The sequence below is a fragment of the Salmo trutta genome, chromosome 14, assembly GCF_901001165.1.
Source record: "Salmo trutta chromosome 14, fSalTru1.1, whole genome shotgun sequence".
Taxonomy (NCBI): domain Eukaryota; kingdom Metazoa; phylum Chordata; class Actinopteri; order Salmoniformes; family Salmonidae; genus Salmo; species Salmo trutta.
This window is the reverse complement of record NC_042970.1, coordinates 7,929,328-7,948,621: the sequence shown is the minus strand read 5'-3', so window position 1 is coordinate 7,948,621 and position 19,294 is coordinate 7,929,328. Positions and strand designations below refer to the sequence as shown.

The following is a 19,294-nucleotide window of genomic DNA, read 5'->3' as shown; positions in this document are numbered from 1 at the left end:
GATCAACTGTACCACAGAAATGGAACGTAAATCACAGCAAATAGATGTTGTGGTGGCAGCTGCAGAGAAGTATTTGCTCATACGATATTTGACTTCAGAAGAGTTCCAGGGTGTGTTGAGTGGTGGTGTCACGTCCTCCCAGGCCGTTGGCATGGTGCAGGAGCAGATAGGGTCAAATTAGAGGAATCGTTGGAAGGGTGTTATTTTTTAGTTTTGTTCGTTTTGTTTTCCCCTTTTATCACAAAGTACAATATATTTATATTATAGTCCAGTTGGGGTCGATAATGCAACATTTTGGATGCCAACCGCCGTTAAACTCCAAAGAAGAAGAAGCTATACGCCATATCCGGCATGTCGCCAGTCCGTCTGAAATTACAGTCCGCCTCATCATCATCATCAGCAACGTGTGTAGCAGCTAACTTCATGTTAGCACCGAACCTGTTGAAATTCACTTTCCGAACTTCCGTGTTTGCTAGTGTTTATAGAAATATACCAGCTAGGGGCAGTATACAAGTTGCAGAAAGAAGATACATGTCACACCAACCCAAGCGACTCTGCACAGAAACAATGTCTGGTAAAAGAATCGGCACACATAACGGAACATTTCACTGTGATGAAGTGCTAGCCTGTTTCTTCCTTCACCAGCTCCCGGAGTACAAGGTGCATAAACATTCATTTGTTCCTATTTTGCAGGAAACTATATGGTTAATATTAATACACGATAAATGTTTCTTCCACCCCGGCAAAGACGAGAGTTCGCTAGCTAGCTAACGTTAGTATATTCTAATGCCAGCTAGCTACTGTACATATAGCATAAGCTCAGCCAGGTCAGCATTGCATAACGCCCAAAATTCATAACGCTCAAACAGATTGAATTTCATTAAACCACATGGTTTTCTCTCGCCACGATAAGACGTTGAATATTCTTGGGTGCATTCCTTTTAGCTCGCCTAGTGCGCCGGGTCGGCGGAAATTATTGTTCAACTCCACCCAACCGGTGCACCGGGCAAGTTCAGCTAGAACGATTGCACAACACCTAATATCTTGGACATTCGTCTTGATACTGAGATTTTCGAAATTTCTGCCTTATTTCATATTTTTTTCCTCAGGATGCTGAGATCGTCAGAACTCGGGACCCTGCCGAGCTCGCCAAGTGTGACATCGTGGTGGATGTGGGAGGAGAGTTTGACCCCAAGAAGCATCTCTATGACCATCATCAGAGGTACAGTCAAAGATTTTGGTATATACGGGTACAGTGGAACTAGCCCTTGGTCATGACTCTCAGTTCCATTGCTTCTTTACGGGGGAGTTTATTTAATTGAACCTTTATTTAACTAGGCAAGTCAGTTAAGAACAAATTGTTATTTACAATGATGGCCTACCGGGGAACAGTGGGTTAACTGCCTTTTTCAGGGGGCAGAACAACAGATTTTTACCTTGTCAGCTCGGGGATTCGTTCCAGCAATCTTTCAGTTACTGGCCCAACGCTCTAACCACTAGGCCACCTGCCCCGGCGCTCGGTCTGAACAGTAACACGCATCGCTTGTGGTACAGTTTTGGAAGCATAAGGACCTTATCTTTTATATCAGCAATACACTTTTTTTTTTTATTCAACGTTATGGCCTCCCGAGTGGTTCGATTCCCACGGGGGGCCAGTACAAAAAAAATTAAATAATAATGCATGAAATGAAATGTATGCACTCACTACATACTGTAAGTCGCTCTGGATAAGAGCGTCTGCTAAATGACTAAAATGTAAATGTAAAAATGAGTGGCGCAGGGTTCTAAGGCACTGCGTCGCAGTGCTTGAGGCGTCACTGCAGACCTGGGTTTGATCCCGGGCTGTGTCGCAGCCGGCTTGCGACCAGGAGACCCTTTAAGCGGCGCACAATAGGCCCAGTGTTGTCCGGGTTAGGGGAGGATTTGGCCGGCCTGGATGTCCTTGTCCCATCGCGTTCTAGCGACTCCTGTGGCAGGCCGGGTGCACGCACGCTGACACGGTCGCCAAGTGTACGGTGTTTCCTTTCGGCTCATTGGTGCAGTTGACTTCTGGGTTAAGTGAGCAGTGTGTCAAGAAGCAGTGCTGCTTGGCAGGGTCGTGTTTCGGAGGACGCACGGCTCTCAACCTTCGCCTCTCCTGAATCCATACGGGAGTTGCAGCGACGAGACAAGACTGTAACTACCAATTGGATATCACGAAATTGGGGAAAAAATAGGCAAAAAGTCAATTAAACTGATACACACCTTTATGGGGTTAGTGTTCCCAAACAGCGCGTGTTTATGTAAGAAGACCACACCTGTGTGTAATGGAAAAAGGCAGTCAGAAAAGTGTTGTCAGTGAAAAATACTGTCGGCTGCAACTGAGATAAAGCCGGTTAAAACTGTGAGTTTGTATTTTGCATTTGAGATTATTTCGATGTCATATGAAAGTAAAGAGCCTTTTGTTTCTAGAACCGTATCGCAATTGACAATCGATTCACGTACAGATGGAGTATTTGGATGTTTTGTCTGCCTGTGCCAGTCTACCTCTGAAAAGAACATAATGTTCCTGTCCCTTGATGAGTAACCGTAGACTCCAGTATAACATAGTGACTGATAGCATACAAGAGAGAAATCATGTATTTTTTATATGGCTAAATCTTGTCATCACATGAATGATTTATCAGTCTATTACCTGTCTGTCTGTCTAATGATTGAGGTGGAAATGGCAGAGGTTTCCCCCCCAGCAGGTAGGAGAGAGAACTAAGCTTCTCCATCATTCTCCCCTCCCTCCCTCCCTCCCTTCCCCTCCCCTACCCTCCCTCCCTTCCCTCCCCCTACCCTCCCTCCCTCCCCTTCCTCTCCTCCCTCCCTCTCCTCCCTCCCTCTCCTCCCTTCCTCTCCTCCCTTCCTCTCCTCCCTTCCTCTCCTCCCTCCCTCTCCTCCCTCCCTTCCTCTCCTCCCTCCTTCCCTCCTGGTATTATCTCTAGCTGCTATCTCGGGTGGCGCTAGCTAACGTTGACTACCTAGCAAAAAAACAAGCTTTTTACAAAATATTATTGATACATGGAGTCATAAAACCGATACATGGAGTCATATAGTCAATATAATATTGTCAGTAATATTGCGATACTCTACTGTATCGATTCTGCCCCATCCCTATCCCGCATAGCAACACCCAGGCCCTCTGGCACCAATAAAATCAAAGTAAGCCTGTTTTAGGCAGAGGGCATAAGGAAAAGGGGTGGGGATGGGTTTATGGGAACAACATGGCAACAGGGACCATGGCAACAACATGGTAACAACATGGCAACAGCATGGCAACAGGTAACAGCATGGCAACAGCATGGCAACAGGTAACAGCATGGCAACAGCATGGCAACAGCATGGCAACAGCATGGCAACAGGTAAAAACATGGCAACATGGCAACAGGTAGCAACATGGCAACAGGTAGCAACATGGCAACAGGTAGCAACATGGCAACAGGTAGCAACATGGCAACAGGTAGCAACATGGCAACAGGTAACAACATGGCAACAGGTAACAACATGGCAACAGGTAGCAACATGGCAACAGGTAGCAACATGGCAACAGGTAGCAACATGGCAACAGGTAACAACATGGCAACAGGTAGCAACATGGCAACAGGTAACAACATGGCAAACACAGAACACCAAGCTTCATACAACTGTTACATTCAGTAGGTCACATGATTATGGAACTTTGGGGTAGAAATACATTTGTGTCAGACAGACTGACAGACAGACAGACAGACAGACAGACAGACAGACAGACAGACAGACAGACAGACAGACAGACAGACTGACTGACTGACTGACTGACTGACTGACTGACTGACTGACTGACTGACTGACTGACTGACTGACTGACTGACTGACTGACTGACTGACTGACTGACTGACTGACTGACTGACTGACTGACTGACTGACTGACTGACTGACTGACTGACAGACAGACAGACAGACAGACAGGCGGGTGATTAATTTCTCCACTGTGTCCTTCTCATTTTGTCCATATTTAACTGCCATCTCTGTATAATTGATGCAGGGATTCCTTTGCTAGTTATCGACCGTGTGCCACAGCATGCCACTCGCTTATCTGACGCTTGGCGCACAGCAGGCAGCGGGGCTAGAAGTGGCAAGCGTCCCTAATGGCACCCTATTCCCTATATAGTACACTACTTTAGACCAGAGCCCTATATTACATTTACATTTAAGTCATTTAGCAGACGCTCTTATCCAGAGCGACTTACAAATTGGTGCATTCACCTATAATATCCAGTAGAACAACCACTTTACAATAGTGCATCTAAATCTTTTAAAGGGGGGGGTTAGAAGGATTACTTTATCCTATCCCAGGTATTCCTTAAAGAGGTGGGGTTTCAGGTGTCTCCGGAAGGTGGTGATTGACTCCGCTGTCCTGGCATCGTGAGGATATAGTGCACTACTATATAGTGCACTACTGTAGGCCAGAGCCCTATTCCCTATATAGTGCACTACTTTAGACCAGAGCCCTATTCCCTATATAGTGCACTACTTCAGGTCAGAGCCCTATTCCCTATATAGTGCAATACTTTAGACCAGAGCCCACAGTGCGCTGTAGGGAATAGGGTACCATTTGTCACGTAGCCGTTGTCTCAATTAAGTCAGAATTAAATGACCACTGCAGGCTCCCCTGCTGTAAGGCACTCATCTCATCACATGCTCACTAGACACCTCCCTGGGTAGAGTTGATTAACATTATCAACTGAATGACATTATCAACTGAATGACATTATCAACTGGTCCACTAAAAATGAAAGGCAACACTTGTGTGGAGGCATATCACTGAAACAAGGAATGTTCATTTATTTTGAAGTGTTTTGAATTTTGACTGAAATGTTTTTTTCATTTAAACTTAGCCTTTGCTGAAAGCACTGTCTCGCTCTAGGTAGCCAGCTGTGGGCGTCCAGAGTCGCTGGCGCGGGCGTCCGGAGTCCCTGGCGCGGGCCTCCGGAGTCCCTGGCGCGGGCGTCCGGAGTCCCTGGCGCGGGCGTCCGGAGTCCCTGGCGCGGGCGTCCCTGACGCGGGCGTCCGGAGTCCCTGACGCGGGCGTCCGGAGTCCCTGACGCGGGCGTCCGGAGTCCCTGGCGCGGGCGTCCGGAGTCCCTGGCGCGGGCGTCCGGAGTCGCTGGCGCGGGCGTCCGGAGTCGCTGGCGCGGGCGTCCGGAGTCCCTGGCGCGGGATTGTTCTGATTTCATTTGTGTGTTCTGTTACAATGTTCCTGTTGTGATCAGTCTGTATTGACAAGGCTCTAGAGTCGTATTATCAATCTAATCTGTTGATCTCATTTTTATGTCCCTTCCTTTTAAATTAACCACATTGATTTAAATTGGATTTTAAATAGTCTATTAACCTATTTTTGGCAGAACCAGAAGGATGCTTCCTCGGTTGATAACACATCTAGGCTACCTCTAGTTAATGTTACGTGAACATCAACTCTGATATGATCAGTACAATCAGAAAAACTATTTAACAAGTAGGCTAATGCTTACGTTTTAAATGACAATAATTCATTTGTCATGGATGGAACAGATGGTATCAAAACATTTTCCTGCCATTCACCACCTGATAAACCTGTTTTCAATGAGCACCCAGCTAGTCTTACCCTGCTGTTGTCCTCCAGCTGGTCTTTAAAGACAGACGTCACACCCTGCTGTTGTCCTCCAGCTGGTCTTTAAAGACAGACGTCACACCCTGCTGTTGTCCTCCAGCTGGTCTTTAAAGACAGGCGTCACACCCTGCTGTTGTCCTCCAGCTGGTCTTTAAAGACAGACGTCACACCCTGCTGTTGTCCTCCAGCTGGTCTTTAAAGACAGGCGTCACACCCCGCTGTTATTCTGCTGAAACCAAGAATGGTTGGAGTAGAGGAGACTCGCCTCAAGCCAAATAAACACTTGTCTTTCCTATATAAAGTTGATAGACAATAAAGCTTTAGAGTTTAGATAAGTCTTTGTAAGTGATGGGTGATCTGCTCTCTGTCCAGAACCTTCAGGCTCAATAAAGCTTTAGAATTTGAACGAGACAGAGTGAGTGATAGGTGGGTGTGCTGCTCTCTGTCCAGGACGTTTAGGGGCACATTCAGCAGCCTGTGTCCAAGTATCTGATGGACCATAAACATGGGATTAGCATAATCATAGAGGCAGTAGATTATGCATGGAAAGGGGAGGGGGATATTTCTACAAGATGGCGACATAACATATTCATGTGTGTGCTGCTCTCTGGTTGTCAAGGACCTTCTCTGAGACGTTCCACAGCCTGTGTCCAGAGAAGCCCTGGGTGACCAAGTTGAGCTCAGCTGGTTTGGTCTACCTTCATTTTGGCCGGAGGGTCCTGTCTCAGCTCACCTCCCTGAAGGAAGGAGACAGACAGCTGGAGGTGCTCTATGATAAGGTAAGACTGGGGGAGAGGGGAAAACCTCCATCCCTATTGATAACCTCTCTGCCATGTTCTGTCTCTCTGTAGCTGTATGAGAACTAGGTGGATGTAACGCTCTCTGTTCTCTCTGTAGCTGTATGAGAACTTGGTGGATGTAACGTTCTCTGTTCTCTCTGTAGCTGTATGAGAACTAGGTGGATGTAACGTTCTCTGTTCTCTCTGTAGCTGTATGAGAACTTGGTGGATGTAACGTTCTCTGTTCTCTCTGTAGCTGTATGAGAACTAGGTGGATGTAACGTTCTCTGTTCTCTCTGTAGCTGTATGAGAACTTGGTGGAGGAGGTGGATGCTGTGGACAATGGGATCTCCCAGTATGATGGAGAGGCTCGCTACGCTGTCTCTACCACCCTCAGCGCCCGCGTCGGACACCTTAACCCACGCTGGAACAGCAAGAGCCAGGACACACAGGTCAGTCAATGTGTGGCATACCGTGCGCGTGTGGAAATATAACCTATTAAAGAGCTGAAAGACCAGCATTCAGTCAGTACAGCTGTGTGTGTACGTCTGTTCACACACACACGTCTATTAATATAGTCCACCGTTAACACTTTGTTGTGGCGTCAAACCGGCGCCAGACAAGCTCAGAGAAGTCAAGATTTGAGCTCTGCCAGTGTTTCTGAATAACTTTAAGGTCCTACCAGGCTGTCTGGTTGAATGAATCTCTTCTTCCTGAGTCGTTACGTCTGAATCCGACAGGGGGAAACAGACCTTCTCGGTATACCACCACCACCACACACACCACAGTGCCTGTGAGTAAGGCAAGCGTTTTTCATCTACAGGAGAATATTGAGCCATTAAAGAGAAATGCCACTAAAAACCACCTTCTCATTTAGAAACAGCCTATGTGGTATTAATATGACTCAGAAATATTTATTAAACTGTCCAAATCGACTACAAAGGGTAAAGAGGATCATTTTGACCAATGTCAGTCTCGTCCAAAACTGAGTCTTGTGAGATTTGTGGTCGTGACTGAATCACAACGTAAATTAATGTTGAGTTTGTTTTGTTTGGTTCTAATTCTCAGAGTAAAAAAACTCTACGGACATTATGAAAGCTTAACTAAGTTTAATTCTTCCCTGTAATTGATCATACAGCTGTATTCAGACAAAACATGTTTCCACCAACACTAGTGTATATACTCCTCCTCCTCTCCAACCCCTGACATCTGTTATGGTTCGACAGGAAGAGGAAGTGACGTGGTAATAAACCGTTCCTTCTCCCTTAAGGTGACCTGACCTCAACCTCCTTGATGCCTAATCCATGTCTCTCTCCCCTTATCAATGCCTGCCACGTGATCGCTTTCCCTGCACTCAGTCTTTCAATAGGATACCTGATATAATGTAAAAGTTATACGTTACCCTCTCTCCCTCAGTGACATGAATAAGTATATTTCATATTCTCAGAACCCAACAGTTTCAATGCGACTCACATGCCCACAGCTGGCAGCACACAAGTAATCATCAATTCGGAGTGCAGCTGCATGCGACCTGATGGTAATGCCTGTGGTAAATTTGGGTTGACTTTGGATATCCCTATGGGGCTAGTTAGGGACCAACGGTAAATTACATAATGTACATGGGACAATATGTAAAATTCCAATAGCTTCAAATTTCAATGACATAATCCCAAAACCAACTATAAATTGTATAAATTCATATACAATTATTGAAAAACATTTTAATGAGAACAAAAAAATCTCCAGCATGAAATTATTCTTATTTACATTGTGTAATTTATTGACAGTCCTCAACTAGTCCTCGAGATAGGCTATCCGAAGTCAAACCAACTTTGCCACGGTCACACACCAGTCGGCTGAAGCTAATTGGCTAAATAATTTGGTTGACTCTTCCCACCTGCGAACACCCACATGAAACCAAACCCCGATACCAACTCACGTTTTGAATTATCATGGCGGCTAGCATTTCTTAAGGAACTAAAACTAGGACAAATCCGGAAGTGCAGTCGCTCTTTAAAGTCTGTACAACGACTGGACAAGTAGGTCAAACACCTATGATTTATCATCTGGCTCAGATGGGGAACGGGGAGGGCAGGGGGGAAAAAAACTGTCTTTGTCCATCCATTTTCCTCCATTTCCCACACCTTTCTCAGACCAGGAGCACTTACTTACTCTGAGAGAGGCTGGTCGTTGATTCTATTCATTTGTCAAACCCTGGAAAGGCACGGTGGGATGGTGACAGGCTGCGCTACATAACGGCCCTGTGATTTCCTGATCCAATCAATTGTCACCTTGTCACTTTTTGATTAGAAAAAAAGTAATATATTTTTCCTCCTGCCCTTCTCGTCCTGTCTCGCCAAACTCTCAGCTGCTGCTGCGCACACTCACACACATACCACACGCTCAGCCAGATGCTACGACATTACGGTGGTGGTGTGTGTGGTGTGTGTGAGTGGCATCATTGCATGTGCTTTATTATGTTTGCGCTAGCGTGTGTGTATACATGCACATCAGTGCCGTAAGTGGGAGCAGGAGTGTGTGAGAACAGTCTGTGAGAGAGAGACTGACTGAGACGGACTGAGTCAGTCAGTGAGGAAGACCTTTAGTGACCTTTAGTTTTCCTTGTAGAAAAAATGTATCTATCCTGTATTTACTTTAGCAACTGTTGCGCTATCCCTGCATGTGCTGCAAGACTGCTAATATCTCTTGTTGTCACCTTATGTCTCTTGACATTTCCTGTCTCGTGTCGTCCCCTCCTCGTGTCGTCCTCTCCTCGTGTCGTCCCCTCCTCGTGTCGTCTCGTGTCCTCCTCCTCCTCGTGTCCTCCTCCTCCTCGTGTCCTCCTCCTCGTGTCCTCCTCCTCCTCGTGTCCTCCTCCTCCTCGTGTCCTCCTCCTCCTCCTCGTGTCCTCCTCCTCGTGTCGTCCCCTCCTCGTGTCGTCTCGTGTCCTCCTCCTCCTCCTGTCCTCCTCCTCGTGTCCTCCTCCTCGTGTCCTCCTCCTCGTGTCCTCCTCCTCGTCCTCGTGTCGTCTCATGTTGTGTCTGTTAGGAGGGCTTCCATAAGGCCCTGGGCATGGTAGGAGCAGAGTTCCTGGACCGGGTTGACTTCTACCAGAACTCCTGGCTTCCTGCCCGTGTGGTGGTGGAGGGAGCTGTACAGATGAGGAAGCAGGTACAGTCTCTACCGTAGACATGCAGATATTCACTTTGACTAGGTAGCGGACAGGGGGGGCAGTTCTGATGTCATCCCCTGTCATGTTGCTTCTCTCCAGAAGTACTTTGTCTGTTAAAATTAATGACATGTATGATACACGTGTAATTATGTGTAAATACACGCCTAGTTAGTGTAAATACACGCCTAGTTACGGTGTAAATACACGCCTAGTTACGACGTCAATGCACGCCTAGTTACGGTGTGAACGCACGCCTAGTTACAGCGTGAACGCACGCCTAGTTACGGAGTGAATGCACGCCTAGTTACGGTGTGAACGCACGCCTAGTTACGGCGTGAATGCACGCCTAGTTACGGAGTGAATGCACGCCTAGTTACGGTGTGAACGCACGCCTAGTTACAGTGTGAACGCACGCCTAGTTACGGTGTGAATGCAGTGTGAATGCACGCCTAGTTACGGTGTGAATGCACGCCTAGTTACGGTGTGAATGCACGCCTAGTTACGGCGTGAATGCACGCCTAGGTTTAAGTGTAGTAACACCAGATATTAATGCAGTGTTAGCGTGAGATGTTATGAAATTGTAGGTATTGATGCAGTGTTTGCGTCACAATGGGTATCGATCCCGTGTCTTAAGCACTTTGTGACCAGTGAATTTCTGAGTAAATGTGATTGATTGTGTCCGTCCCCAGGTTGACCCCAGTGGCGAGGTAGTGGTGTTCTCTCAGGGGGGTTGTCCCTGGAAGGAGCACCTGTTTTCCCTGGAGAAGGAGCTGAGCGTGGACACCTCGATTAAGTTTGTCCTCTACCCTGACCAGAACGGACAGTGGAGAGTCCAGTGTGTCCCTGCCGGTCTCCACACCTTCAATAACAGGTAGTGTACACTAACCGGATCACCTTCAATAACAGGTAGTGTACACTAACCGGATCACCTTCAATAACAGGTAGTGTACACTAACCGGATCACCTTCAATAACAGGTAGTGTACACTAACCGGATCACCTTCAATAACAGGTAGTGTACACTAACCGGATCACCTTCAATAACAGGTAGTGTACACTAACCAGATCACCTTCAATAACAGGTAGTGTACACTAACCAGATCACCTTCAATAACAGGTAGTGTACACTAACCAGATCACCTTCAATAACAGGTAGTGTACACTAACCGGATCACCTTCAATAACAGGTAGTGTACACTAACCAGATCACCTTCAATAACAGGTAGTGTACACTAACCGGATCACCTTCAATAACAGGTAGTGTACACTAACCGGATCACCTTCAATAACAGGTAGTGTACACTAACCAGATCACCTTCAATAACAGGTAGTGTACACTAACCGGATCATCTTCAATAACAGGTAGTGTACACTAACCGGATCATCTTCAATAACAGGTAGTGTACACTAACCGGATCACCTTCAATAACAGGTAGTGTACACTAACCAGATCACCTTCAATAACAGGTAGTGTACACTAACCGGATCACCTTCAATAACAGGTAGTGTACACTAACCAGATCATCTTCAATAACAGGTAGTGTACACTAACCGGATCACCTTCAATAACAGGTAGTGTACACTAACCGGATCACCTTCAATAACAGGTAGTGTACACTAACCGGATCACCTTCAATAACAGGTAGTGTACACTAACCGGATCACCTTCAATAACAGGTAGTGTACACTAACCGGATCACCTTCAATAACAGGTAGTGTACAATACTTTAGTACACTACTTAGACTGTCCCTGTAGCAGGAACCCTTTTTAGTTCCATTAGCCCTCTATGGTATGGAAAGGGTTCTACGTGGAACCCGAAAGGGGTTCTCCTATGGGGATATCTGAAGAACCCTTATGTTCAAGATAGAATACTGTTTTCTAAGACTGTGGTTTAGAGTTGACTATAGGTGTAGTGAACTAGTGGGAGGATCCAGTGTTTCCTGTCTGACTACACACCTACATCTACCATACATTCATCACCACAAGGTACACTTGGCAACACAAGGCAAACTGGCAACACAAGGCACACTTGGCACCACAAGGCAAACTTGGCACCACAAGGCAAACTTGGAACAAATTCTTACTTTCAATGACGGCCTAGGAACAGTGGGTTAACAGAACAACAGATTTTTACCTTGTCAGCTCGGGGATTCGATCTTGCAACCTTTCGGTTACTAGTCCAACGCTCTAACCACTAGTCTACCTGCCGGCCCCATATAAATACAATGAATAGAATGATGTCATAATGGGTGGACTGGTATCCTCTCCTGGGGGTCACTAGGTAAAACAGCCCTCTGCTGATTGGCTGGGTGTCACTAGGTAAAACGGCCCTCTGCTGATTGGCTGGGGGTCACTAGGTAAAACAGCCCTCTGCTGATTGGCTGGGGGTCACTAGGTAAAACAGCCCTCTGCTGATTGGCTGGGTGTCACTAGGTAAAACGGCCCTCTGCTGATTGGCTGGGGGTCACTAGGTAAAACAGCCCTCTGCTGATTGGCTGGGTGTCACTAGGTAAAACGGCCCTCTGCTGATTGGCTGGGGGTCACTAGGTAAAACAGCCCTCTGCTGATTGGCGGGGGTCACTAGGTAAAACAGCCCTCTGCTGATTGGCTGGGTGTCACTAGGTAAAACGGCCCTCTGCTGATTGGCTGGGGGTCACTAGGTAAAACAGCCCTCTGCTGATTGGCTGGGTGTCACTAGGTAAAACAGCCCTCTGCTGATTGGTTGGGTGTCACTAGGTAAAACGGCCCACTGCTGATTGGCTGGGTGTCACTAGGAAAAACGGTCCTCTGCTGATTGGCTGGGGGTCACTAGGTAAAACGGCCCTCTGCTGATTGGCTGGGGGTCACTAGGTAAAACAGCCCTCTGCTGATTGGCTGGGTGTCACTAGGTAAAACGGCCCTCTGCTGATTGGCTGGGTGTCACTAGGTAAAACGTCCCTCTGCTGATTGGCTGGGGTCACTAGGTAAAACAGCCCTCTGCTGATTGGCTGGTAAAACAAAGAGATGGAACGAATATCATCTCATGTTGTTGATAACCCATGAGGAAAATATCAACCTATGTTCTGATATGCAAGTATATTCTAATACAGAGTGCTGAATGTTATTTAGTTATTTTATGCAGTTTGCTTTAGTTAATTATCATAGTTCTGGTTTGAAAGGTATATTTGGAGTACACACACACACACAACGTGTACATTTATAAACTGTGCACACATCTGTGTTCTCCCCTCTAGCAGAAATCACAAAACGGTTTCCAATCAGTTACTTGTGGAGAAGTAATTATTTTCAGAGGATTATTTTAGTAAGTAATTTACAGTGGATTGCTTCTCCCGCAGGTCAAAAGGATAAGTTCTCACCTCTTGTTTGATCTCTACTTGTAGCAGTCAGGTCATAGTTAGTTATTTCACTGGTATGTGGTGAACGTTCATCATGGGGGGTGGACGTTCGTCATGGGGGGGTGAATGTTCGTCGTGAGGGGGTGGTGAACGTTCATCATGGGGGGTGGACGTTCGTCGTGGGGGGGTGAACGTTCGTCGTGAGGGGGTGGTGAACGTTCATCATGGGGGGTGGACGTTCGTCATGGGGGGTGAATGTTCGTCGTGAGGGGGTGGTGAACGTTCATCAGGGGGGGTGGACGTTCGTCGTGGGGGGGTGAACGTTCGTCGTGAGGGGGTGGTGAACGTTCATCATGGGGGGTGGACGTTCGTCATGTGGGGGGGTGGACGTTCGTCGTGGGGGGGTGGACGTTCGACGTGGGGGGGTGGACGTTCGTCGTGGGGGGGTAGACGTTCGTCGTGGGGGGGTGGACGTTCGTCATGTGGGGGGGTGGACGTTCGTCGTGGGGGGGTGGACGTTCGTCATGTGGGGGGTGGACGTTCGTCGTGGGGGGGTGGACGTTCGTCATGTGGGGGGGTGGACATTCGTCATGTGGGGGGGTGGACGTTCGTCGTGGGGGGGTGGACGTTCGTCGTGGGGCGGTGGACGTTCGTCGTGGGGGGGTGAACATTCGTCGTGGGGTGTATAATGCACCTAAAGTGTTTAATAGGACAACGTTTTTGTTTCATGTCCTGGATGTTTCAGGGTTCTTACTGTGTAATACTGAAGGTTTAAAGGACATTACTTCTCTTCAGTAGCTGCTCTTCATCCTGTTCCTGTACAGTTTGCTGTGCGTAAATAAACCCTGTGAGTTTAAAGCCCATGTAGTGTCTTGTAAAAGGTGAGGGGAGTGAATGACCAGAGGGTTGAGGAACGTAAGGCACATCTCTAAGCTTCAAAAGTCAGCTGCATGTTCTCTCTCTCTCTCTCTCTCTCTCTCTCTCTCTCTCCTCTCTCTCTCTCTCTCTCTCTCTCTCTCTCTCGCTCTCTTTTCTCTCGCTCTCTCTCTCTCTCTCTCTCTTCTCTCCTCTCTCTCTCTCTCTCTCTCTCTCGCTCTCTCGCTCTCTTTCTCTCGCTCTCTCTCTCTCTCTCTCTCTCTCTCTCTCTCTCGCTCTCGCTCTCTCTCTCTCTCTCTCTCTCTCTCTCTGTCTCTCTCTCTCTCTCTCTCCTCTCTCTCTCTCTCTCTCTCTCTGTCTCTGTCTCTCTCTCTCTCTCTCTCCCTCTCTCTCTCTCTCTCTCTCTCTCTCTCTCTCTCTCTCTCTCTCTCTCTCTCTCTCTCTCTCTCTCTCTCTCTCTCTCTCTCTCTCTCTCTCTCTCTCTCTCTCTCTCTCTCTCTCTCTCTCTCTCTCTCTCTCTCTCTCTCTGTCTCTCTCTCTCTCTCTCTCTCTCTCTCTGTCTCTCTGTCTCTCTCGCTCTCTCTCTCTTTCTCTCGCTCTCTTTCTCTCGCTCTCTTTCTCTCGCTCTCTTTCTCTCGCTCTCTTTCTCTCGCTCTCTTTCTTTCGCTCTCTCTCTCTCGCTCTCTCTCTCTCGCTCTCTTTCTCTCGCTCTCTCTCTCTCGCTCTCTTTCTCTCGCTCTCTTTCTCTCGCTCTCTCTCTCTCGCTCGTTCTCTCTCGCTCTCTCTCTCTTTCACCCGTCTCCTCCCTCTCTCCACTCCAGTGAGGAATCTCTTTAGAAATGGCTTTCCACTAGGATGACCCAACACTTGACAGTGGGCAGAATAGGAGATTGTATGAGACGCTGCTAAGCTTTCCATTTTGTTCAATGTTATGCGTAGTGTAGGTGCTGACAACGCCTGACAACCAGACCTGTATTGAAATACCATTTGAAATTATGACATTTTTTTTTAGCTGGGCTTGGCTGCGTTTTGCCTGGCGAATTGGAACCAATAGAAAAATCGCAAAACTGCAACCCCCCACCCATATGACTCTTCAGACAGGTTCGAGTAAATGCTGAAAGATTTGGAATAGAGCATGAACCCTGTCCTGCTGACACCATGCCTCCCAGATGGCCGTGTCTGAGGGAGGGGAATGAGGGTAGAGGGACGGGAACATGTTGGATTGAAATGCAGCCTGTGGATCCAGATGGCAGCGCTTGAGGGGAAGTATGATTCTCCCAGCAAGTAGCCGCTGCCGGATCCGCTCCTGCAGGATAACAGGAAGAGTGTTGTTATCACCTGTGTCTCTAGTACATAAACACCACCTGCGTAGACTAGACTATTTTTATCACTACTCATCACACCAGGAAATGTGAGCAGAGCTGGTTCTTCCGTTTTCATGCATGTCGGAGAGATAGGGGAAGATAAAGTAGTCATTTTTGCAGGATTGGGGTACATTTTGTTTAATCAGCAATCAAGGAATTTATTTTCAGTATTTTTACTTCACATTCTGAAGTGTAAAATGCAATTTATGAATTTCAAGTCATTTCTTGAATTTGCTACATCCTATAATGTCATACAATTTGATTTGGTTATTTTAAATGTTTATCTATACAATTAAAGATTATTCACCTGTGGTCTTTCTGCAGGGATACTATTAAAACAACAGTATTGTCAGTTATCCAGAGAGGACTGGGTTTTGTTGTTGTTGATATCTCACTGGTTCTCTTTCACCACTCTATCGTTGTCACAATCACAGTGTGTGACGTGTGTAAAGGGACAGTGATGGGGACGTTGCCCTGCCTTGGGTGCTGTCTTTCAGATGACACGTTAAACCGATGTCCTGACCTCTGTGGTCATAAAAATTCCCATGGAACTTACCATAAGAGTAGGGGTGGTAACCTCGGTGTTCTGGCTAAATTCCATCATGGTCACCTAATTACCCCCCCCCCCAATTGGTGTATATCACTCCTCACCTCTCCACCTGATAGCTGCTGTGTGATGAGTGTTCTGGCACAAAATGGCTGCCGTGGCATCATCCAAGTGGGTGCTACACATTGAGGGTAGATGCAGTGAGTTTCTCCCCCTACTATGTAACGCGCTTTGAGCACCTACTGTGGGTGGAAATGCGTTATATAAATGCAATCTTACTGTTATTAATAATAATACATAGCCTATCTAGTGCAGACAGAGAGTGTCGTTGACTCACTAACTCAACCAGTGACATATTTCAATATAACACCCTGTCTGTCATGTTTTAAATGCCACTTATCGAAAATTACGACAGAAGGCACTGAATAAGATGAAGAAGTGCATGATGGTTGCTAGAAATAAGAGCTTTGTCCCAACCTTATTCTCTCTACAGGGCACTACCTTTCACCAGAGCCCTATGGGTAGTCTAGTGTATAGAGCATTGGGCCAGTAACCGAAAGGTTGCTGGATCGAGTCCACGAGCTGACATGGTAAAAATCTGTCGTTCTGCCCCCTGAGCAAGCCAGTTAACCCACCGTTCCCCCGGTCGCCGACGACGTGGATGTCGACTTTCAGTTGAAGGCGTTGTACAACTGACTCAGTATCCCCCTTTCCTGGTCAAAGGTAGTGCATGGAATAGGGTGCCATTTGGGACAAATGCATGATGGTTGATTTTAGAAATAAGCAAAAAACAGGTGCTGTCCAGTATTCAGGGCAGTTAACCCACTGTTCCCCCGGTCGCCGACGACGTGGATGCTCGTTCCATTTGGCAGACTAATATTGTGCAGCTGATTTGTTGATCGGTCTTCAGAATCAGTCTCGCTCTTTCATTCAGAAACGTTTGGTGCCAATTGCCCCTCTTCCTACTTATTATTGTTCCAGTCTACCTTTCCTTTGCTGTGTCTGTTCTGGGAATACTGTCCAGTTATTCAGTGGAATTATTCAAGCTTATAAGGATTGCTGCTCAAAACCTATTAGATTATCTTGTGAATTATTATTATTATTATTATAAAGAAGTAAAATGGTGTCAAAATTCATGAAATCAGCGGGTGCCCTAGTTACCATTTTCCTGAATGAATTCAAACACCTCTTCCCCCTTAGATATCTCCATCCTCCATTCACGCTTGACTTGTTCCCGCTTGTCAAGCCCGTCTTTACTCCCTCTTGTGAGATTGGATATTGACTGAGAAAGCAGCGTGTCACATTCCCCTCCACCCAATTCCACTTTATTAGACCCCTTTTCACACCTCAACAGATTCTCTACAGGTTTCCAGAGAATATCCTCGGCTATATCTTTTTTTAATAATGTAAACTTGCTCCGTGTCTACTGCTACTGAAGGTAATGCACGACACTGGCCCGACAGTTGCCCCATATAATGTATTTGTGTGTATATATATATATATAATATACATCAGCTATGAACTATATACATACATACATACACACACACACACACACACACACACACACACACACACACACACACACTAGATCAGGGTTTCCCAAACTCAGTCCTGGGACCCCCCCCCCCCCCCCCCCCCCCCCCCCCCCCCTGGGTGCAGGTTTTGTTTGTTGCCATAGCACTACACAGCTGATTCAAATAACAAACTCCTCATTTTAGGCAAGTCAGTTAAGATTTGATTATTTTAATCCACTGTTCTAGAGTTGTGTACTGTTACAGAATGGGGATTAGGTGTTACAGAGTTGTGTACTGTTACAGAGTGGGGATTAGGTGTTACAGAGATGTGTACTGTTACAGAATGGAGATTAGGTGTTAGTTCATGTTAGTACAGAACCTAGAATGAAGCAATGCATTTGTGTTGTATTCTACATACTATGTTTGGACTGTATCCCCCTGCCAGTCTTGAGTTTCCCTCTGTGTGTCTGCCCGCACACATCTTGCCTGTCCTGACCTCTTCCACCCCCCCCCCCCCCCCAGCCACAGCCTATAACAGGACCTGACCCTAGCCAGCCCATGACGGGGCCTGACCCGAGCCAGCCTATGACGGGGCCTGACCCGAGCCAGCCTATGACGGGGCCTGACCCTAGCCAGCCTATGACGGGGCCTGACCCGAGCCAGCCTATGACGGGGCCTGACCCGAGCCAGCCTATGACGGGGCCTGACCCGAGCCAGCCTATGACGGGGCCTGACCCGAGCCAGCCTATGACGGGGCCTGACCCTAGCCAGCCTATGACGGGGCCTGACCCGAGCCAGCCTATGACGGGGCCTGACCCGAGCCAGCCTATGACGGGGCCTGACCCGAGCCAGCCTATGACGGGGCCTGACTCTAGCCAGCCTATGACGGGGCCTGACTCTAGCCAGCCTATGACGGGGCCTGACTCTAGCCAGCCTATGACGGGGCCTGACTCTAGCCAGCCTATGACGGGGCCTGACCCTTGCCAGCCTATGACGGGGCCTGACCCGAGCCAGCCTATGACGGGGCCTGACTCTAGCCAGCCTATGACGGGGCCTGACTCTAGCCAGCCTATGACGGGGCCTGACTCTAGCCAGCCTATGACGGGGCCTGACCCTAGCCAGCCTATGACGGGGCCTGACCCTAGCCAGCCTATGACGGGGCCTGACCCTAGCCAGCCTATGACGGGGCCTGACCCGAGCCAGCCTATGACGGGGCCTGACCCTAGCCAGCCTATGACGGGGCCTGACTCTAGCCAGCCTATGACGGGGCCTGACTCTAGCCAGCCTATGACGGGGCCTGACCCGAGCCAGCCTATGACGGGGCCTGACTCTAGCCAGCCTATGACGGGGCCTGACTCTAGCCAGCCTATGACGGGGCCTGACTCTAGCCAGCCTATGACGGGGCCTGACCCTTGCCAGCCTATGACGGGGCCTGACCCGAGCCAGCCTATGACGGGGCCTGACCCTAGCCAGCCTATGACGGGGCCTGGAGTTCCACATGAAAAACAGACAGAACCCTTGGTTTGTGTACTGTGTTACTGCATTGTGGAAATGGACTGTTTCCCTTTCCTGGACAGTCGCTCTCTGTGTGTCCATCCTGCCTGTCCTCAGTGTCCTCACAGTATCCCTCTGTTTTAGCCTGGTCCCAGATCTGTTTGTGCTGTCTTGCCAACTCCTACAGCTTTTGGCAACATTAACACAGTACAAACCTCTCTGGCACCATGCTACCACTGCTCTCCTCTGCTTGTCCTTCCTGCCCTGAGCCAGTAGCCAGTTTATAGCCTGTGACTGAAACCTAGAAGGCCACGTAGTCTTGGAAAAACAGTGTTTTTCTGGAATCAGCCTTAGTGTTAGGTGTGATTTGGACTGTGTTCAGGTACTCTGTGTGCTTAGCCATATCCCTGTCTGTCCCCCTCTGTGTCCAACCTGCCTGTACTGACAATGTCCCTCTGTGTGTCTGTCCCAGGCTGTCTCTGTTGGAGGAGTGGCGTGGGGTGCGTGATGATGCCCTGTCAGAGCTCAGCGGTATCCCCGACTGTATCTTCGTCCA

The 19,294-nt window shown here is 47.9% G+C and overlaps 1 protein-coding gene across 1 annotated transcript in view; it reads left to right on the top strand.

The window, feature by feature from the left end:
- The first annotated feature begins 355 nt into the window (after positions 1–355).
- myg1 (myg1 exonuclease) overlaps positions 356–19,294 on the top strand; it is a 19,232-nt gene continuing 293 nt past the window's right edge. The window contains exons 1-7 of the mRNA XM_029774308.1: positions 356–660; positions 1,110–1,222; positions 6,274–6,433; positions 6,736–6,885; positions 9,482–9,604; positions 10,295–10,476; positions 19,211–19,294. The exon at positions 19,211–19,294 is cut by the window's right edge and continues 293 nt beyond it. Coding sequence (XP_029630168.1) covers positions 424–660; positions 1,110–1,222; positions 6,274–6,433; positions 6,736–6,885; positions 9,482–9,604; positions 10,295–10,476; positions 19,211–19,294 — 1,049 coding nt within the window. The 5' untranslated portion in view covers positions 356–423. The remainder of the gene's footprint in view (positions 661–1,109; positions 1,223–6,273; positions 6,434–6,735; positions 6,886–9,481; positions 9,605–10,294; positions 10,477–19,210) is intronic.